The following is a 6,409-nucleotide window of genomic DNA, read 5'->3' as shown; positions in this document are numbered from 1 at the left end:
TGAATATTTAAGGAGATAAAAAAATGAAGGTCTATGCAAAATTTGTTGAAGGACAATTCTCTTCCTCGGAGTTTGTGACAGAAATCCTAAAGCAGTTCATCTCAAGGGGGAAGGGAGGCGAGCCATGTGCTGCAAAATTCAAAACCTTTCTTCAAAATTAAAGATGTTGAAATGTTCCCCCCATGTTTCCATTTACCTCTGCAAAAGAAAGTCAGTTAATTCGACTTAAACATATACACTGAATAAAAAGAAAGATTTTTTAGTTTAGTTAGAATTACCAAAATTATTTCTATTTGCTAAATGACAGAAAACTTTGCAAAAACATTTTTTTTTTTTTTAGAAATTACTTACACAGTACTGTTGATAACTTCTGTTTCCAACTATACATATGAAACCTTGAAAAGTTTAATTTATTCCTGAAGTTTGGGTTTGGAAACAACACGTGGGCAGCGTTCTCCAAGGTTTAAGCATCCTCATACTGTAACTAACCCTCAGTCTATCAGAAAATGTTTCTGCACTTCAATTCCCTTTGATTGTCGATTAGTAATTTGGGAAGAATCTTTCCCCCCAGCAAACTGTGTGGACTCTGACTCCTTAACCTTTTAGACTCATCCACCAACCGTAGGTTCTGGATAACTTCACATAAAAACCGGGGCTGGACAACGAGACTCTGCCTACTTTAGCAAACACCTCAAGAGATGAGATGAGATCAGTTTGGAGCTGAAGTTCAAAATAATAGAGATTACACTGACAAGGGTGAATCTGTTCCCAAGGTGCTGTAGGAACTCTGAAGTTTAGCCGTAAGGCAGAATATTTTGTGTTAGTTTGTATTCTTGCTCATCACTGATGTCCCTTTTGGTCAGAAAAACAGGGTTTCCATAGTAATGTTACCCAAGACAGGTTCAACTTTATATGGTAAAAGAAAAAAAAGGAGAGGAAAAAGAAATCCAATCCTCTGCTGCCCTCTAGGGTATTAATGGTAGAAGTGAAAGCATACTTAAATTAAATATATTAAAAAGTATCATGTAAGATTAATTATGTGTTGTATAGATCACAACATTCAAACAAAAAACAGATTTGCTGTCATTATGCGGTTGAAACCATAAGTTTACATTCACCAAAATAAAACACACAAACTTAGTTTACTGTAATTTTGATTCATACGTTCAACTTAATTTAGTTTTGTATAATACAATCAGATTAAATAAGTTCCATTCTAACTGACTGATTTTTATGGACAACAAATACTGTACATTTTGAAACATTTGCTCTTTATTTGCCAAATATTTGAGGGGAATCAGATAATTTCAGACAACTGAAATATTTGGTTCCAATCTTCTCTCTAACTTTGGCACAAACAAAAGAGAGAGAGCAAATGTTAATAAATCTACAGGATTTGTTGTCCATGATGAAAGGAATGAAACAGAACAGAATTTCACGCAAGACCTTCTCCATTTCAGGCTGTTTTCCCCTTCCAATATGGCGGAATGGTTGACGTCTCCGTGTGACGAGCAGCTTGTCACACACCGGCGACAAACTTCTGATTCGTCATTGTTCGCGACGTTGAATCTGATTGGTCCGTTTGTGTTCCAGCGTTACAGATTCCGAGTAGAAACACGGACTCGCTGTTTTCCATCCGTTATCCGTCGAACATCGCATCCTGTCGTTGTTACAGCAGGTTTTTAATTCACTAATTTGATGCAGCTGACGTCGTTGTAATCGTAAACGCTCGAAGCGACATAAATTCCGTCTGTTTCAGGTAATTTCTACGGCTTTTATCCTGAAATGACTTGCTAGCTAGCTGGCTAACATGAGTTTACATTAGCTAATGCTTTAGCGCTAAAACTCCGTAATTTACTACTTTTTTGTTATTTAAATACAGTATGTGGCTTTTCTTTGACATTTTTAAGCAAATACCGACTATTCTCTCTTATTGGTCAGATTTAAACATCGTATGAAATGCTTTAATTCATCCTACAGTTAAATTGAATATTATGTGTTATTTATTATTGTTTTAATTCCTGTTCAGGTTAAATCTTGGTCTCAGTTTGAGTGAAAATATTTAAAATATCATTTAATTCACACAAATGTATAAAAATCAGTCTCCACCTAAACTGATATCTCAACAAATTTCAAATGCCAGTTGTGTAGAAGACTAAATAAAATAAACTATGTATGTTTTTCTGGAGAAGATTTCCATATTAATCTAAAACTGGACAGAGAGCAGGGCCGGTCCAAGATTTATTAAGTCCCTGAGCAGAAATGGGAGTAGCTCCCCCTTCTAGTTAAGGCTACTGCTGTAACCACATGTTACCCCTCATTAAAAGTCTCCATGTTTCCTATTAAAATGATTGATTTATCATTAACTGGAGTATAAGACATAAAAAAGGCAACTTGCTAAGCCAAAAGTGCATATAATATACATACATTTTGAATTTAAGAGGAAAACACATTTATGCTTTAGCCAAAACTCTCTTAAGTGACGATTCAATTTCACAAAAAGGAAGGCCATGTTATTGAATTTTAGGCAAGAAATATTTATTTTCTTATTTAAGAAAAGAAAATGTAATTATTCGTTTTGCGTCTTTTAAGGTATTTTTTATATTGCATAAAAATGGCTTAAGTAGTTAATTGAAAAATCCATAGAATGTGTCAAATATTTTTATCTGATTAATCGATTCTTAATATAATAGATGTAGTTTGTAAATACAGTAATAAGTGACTAAAGCTGCTGATAAAAACATTTTGAGAATATTTGGTCAATTTAGTGTTTGTCCCCAGTCATGTCCTTCCAGCCGGACCGTGGGGGTCTGAGGGGACAGATGCCCCCCGGCCAGAACTACCTGAGCCCTCCCGCTCCCCAGCCTCCTGCTCCACCGTACCGTTACGACCCACAGACTCCGCCGGGTTCGGGTTACCATGGCAGCGCCGGCTGCATGCCCCACCACCCTGACTTCATGCAGTACCCTCCCCCGGCTCCGTCGCAGCAGACCCCCGGCGCTCTGAGGCAGTGCCCGCTGCGCCCGCCTTTCCCCAAACCACCTCCCAATTTCCCGCCTCCCCCTTTGCCCAGCTCAGCAGGGGGTCCTACTCCCGGCTCCAGGTGTCTGTTCAGACCTCCTACCCCCCCCTACATGATGCCTCCGCCCCCACTGCCTCACCCAACCATGCCTCCGCCCATGAGCTACCCACCCCCCGTACCCCATGAACTACCCTCCTTTCCCTCCTCCGCCCTTCAACCCTGGCTACACCCAGACCGCTGGCCCCTTCCAGCCGGACCACGGCCTGCGACACGGGGGGCCGTACCCGTACGAGAAGTCCGCCGACAGCCGGAGGTCACCGGAAAGAGGGTATCGCTATGACGACCACAGGCAGAAGAGCTACGGCGAGCGACACAGAATGGAGTTCAGCGGAGAGAGGAAGGAGCGCGGGAGGAGTCCCGACCGGCGCGGGAGGCCGGAGGGAGGGCGCTACAAAGCTGACTACGACAGAGGGAGGAGTCCGCCGCGACACCGGAGCCGGGAGAGGAGCAGGTAGGGGTCAAACTGATGGCCCGGGGGCCAAAACCAGCACGCCTCTGCTTTTTATGTGGCCCTCTATCAATCAATTTTATTTGTGTGACATATTTTAACAACAAGGCAGTTCAAGTGCTTTACATAAAATAAATAAATTGAATCAATTAATCACTATACAGACTCTATAAAAGGACATTTGCTGAAATAACAACACAATTGGAGAAATCTTTAAGCAAAACTGTATAAAGCCAATAAATATTTTGTATTAAAGGTTTTTTTAAAAATTTCAGTACATATACAGTATTTTACCCAGGACTCCTCAGCATCACCTGGTTCAAATTCAGTGTAAAAAAAACATAAAACATTCATATTTCTTAATCAATAAAAACTATTCAGTAATAAGGATCTCTCTCCTGTCTGCTTCATCACAGGGAGCGGTACCGCCACCGAGATGTTCGTCGATCCCAGTCACCTGATCGGTACAGGAAGAGACCTCGGAGGTACGACTTTCAGGTTCACACAGGGAGGCAGCAGAATGTCACCTTAAAACTCATGATAAATGATCACATTGTCATTTTGAGACAATTTTCAACTAATAAAACAATAAGGTTATGATAAAAGTACAGCCTCTCAAAGATCAAACTTTAATTTCCACTTGGAAAAAAACACAAAGTACCAAGTATTTTTGTCTAATTTCTAGTGCAAAAATCTTAGTTCACTTGAAACTTACTAGTAACTTTTCAGCAAGAATTAGGTGCTTGTTTAAGTCAATAATTCCTTAATATTAATGAAAAAGTTCTACTTAGTTCTTACATTTGTCCCATTTTATAACTTGGTACGATTTTGTGTTTTTGCAGTGAATTCATTGGAATTCATTATGATCAATGAATCAATCAAAATGTTATCGTGAAAATATATTTTTCATGACAAATTATGACCAATAAAGTGATCTTTTTCAGCGTTTTTTAGATTTAGGTCAAAAGACTCAACTTGAAATGAGTGGGGGGAAAAGCAACCAGAGTTCAAAAGATGTGAGCCATTTTTAGAAGATAGAAATCTGAAAGTGTGTTTTTATATTTGTTTTGTGTAGCCGCTCAACGAGCCGAGAAAGGAAGCGAGGGCGCTGGGAGGAGGAGAAGGAGCGGAGGTCAGACAGCTCCTCGGGGCCGAGCCGGGAGCGGAGCTACTCGTCCCTCCGGAGCCGGGACAACGACGAGGCGTTCGGGGAGCGCGATCGGCAGCGGGACAGAGAGAAGGAGAAGTACGACGAGGAGGAAGAGCAGCTGAAACCCGCCTGGATCCGCTGCACTCACGCCGAGAGCTACTACTCCAACGACCCCATGGACCAAGTGGTACGTTCTGCTCAGCACACTCTGGTTCATGGGCCAAACCCGGCCGCCTTCCAGATGAACTCAGAACAGTTGTGTGCTTAAATATTATTTTATCAGTCAAATCAAAGGGACATTTATCTGTTCACTGCCAAGTTACATCAATCAGTCCCTCCAGTTTTTTGGCGATTTTGCACAGTAAATTAAAATTTTCACACTGCAAAAACACAAAGTCTTACACAATTGTTCTGTCTAGTTTCTGGTTTAAATATCTTATTACACTTGAAATAAGACAAAACTAATTTACAAGTAACTTTTCAGGAAGATATATGAGCTTGTTTTATGTAAATAATTCCTTAATATTGATTTAAAAAAACTCTAGTTCCATTAGCAGATTATTTCTCTTACAATAAGACATTTTTCTCTTTTCTCTTTCTCAATCTGCCAGGGAATCCAAAACCTTGTCACCCTGATTAATTCCTCTCGGATTTCATGATTGTTTTGATTTATTTTTTATATTTTTTGCAATTAAGATCACACTTAGATATATCTACAAGAAATTTAGGAATATTTGCACTTATGTATGATGTCAAATGAGACTTTCTGTTATTCTCCACCTCAATAAAGGATAACTTGACATCAACTAAAGCTCAAGCAGCAGTTTAGTAGAATTAAGAAATACTGCCACCTACAGGTGGGAGTTAGCATCACTTAAACCCAAACATTTTCACCATTTTTACAAAAATGTGCAACAAACTCAGAATTATGCATCAGAGTGGAAAAACGTGAAAGCATAATTGCGAGTTTATTGCAAATTTCATGCAAAAATGGTCAAAAACTTTCTGTTTAAGTGATGTTAACTCCCACCTGTAGGTGGCAGTATTTTATTTGCTGCTTCAGTAGCTGCCAAGTTATTGCCATTAAGTGACAAAAGCCGTATTTTTGCCATATATAAGCAAAAATATTGCAAAATGTCTTGCAAATATTTCTAAATTTGTAATTTAGTTTGAAAAAAAATCACCAAAACAATCAGTGTGAGAAGATGTTCGATATTATTTAATTTTAAGAACTTATTGAATACAGACACAGCTATTTATTCATATTTAACTGTTTTTTAATGGATTCTGTTCATGCATTCTGGAGCATTCACGGTCTTAATGTGGCTGAAAGTGAAAAAAATTTTGACTCCATGCTGTAGATCGTCAGGCGACGCCTCAGATCACTTCCTGCACGATAAAAGCCTTCCTCATCCCAGCTCTGTGTTTTTCTCCAACACTGACCTTTACCAGGAGTCGGTGAAAGCTGCAGCAGGAACGCTGGCTGCTCTTCCAGGAACGCCAGAGTGACTGTAAATGTCGGAGTAAACTGATTTATCACGACTGTCTGTGCTTTTTCTGCCGGGACAGTGAGGATGTTATCACCGAGTGAAAAACAGAGGACGTAGAGTGACTTTGGCGCTCAGATCGAAGGTTAAATGGAACCGCTTTATGGGAATGAAGCTTGATAATTTAATGTGCTTCTCGTTCCGGGACAAAATTACGTTTTCACAGTTTTCAAAATGAGCTT

The 6,409-nt window shown here is 39.6% G+C and overlaps 1 protein-coding gene across 1 annotated transcript; it reads left to right on the top strand.

The window, feature by feature from the left end:
• Window positions 1-1,093: 1,093 nt before the first annotated feature.
• LOC111607892 (ribonuclease 3-like) lies at window positions 1,094-6,185 on the top strand (the record flags this gene model as incomplete). Its single annotated transcript, XM_023330070.1, has 6 exons — window positions 1,094-1,759; window positions 2,782-3,105; window positions 3,185-3,533; window positions 3,947-4,015; window positions 4,606-4,935; window positions 6,042-6,185. Coding segments are annotated over exons 2-6 (1,214 nt in total), but the record flags the coding sequence as incomplete, so codon positions are not given.
• Window positions 6,186-6,409: the final 224 nt, after the last annotated feature.

The sequence above is a fragment of the Xiphophorus maculatus genome, unplaced genomic scaffold (assembly GCF_002775205.1).
Source record: "Xiphophorus maculatus strain JP 163 A unplaced genomic scaffold, X_maculatus-5.0-male Unplaced_Scaffold_BN000169F, whole genome shotgun sequence".
Classification (NCBI taxonomy): Eukaryota; Metazoa; Chordata; class Actinopteri; order Cyprinodontiformes; family Poeciliidae; genus Xiphophorus; species Xiphophorus maculatus.
This window is presented reverse-complemented; position numbering and strand designations above follow the sequence as displayed.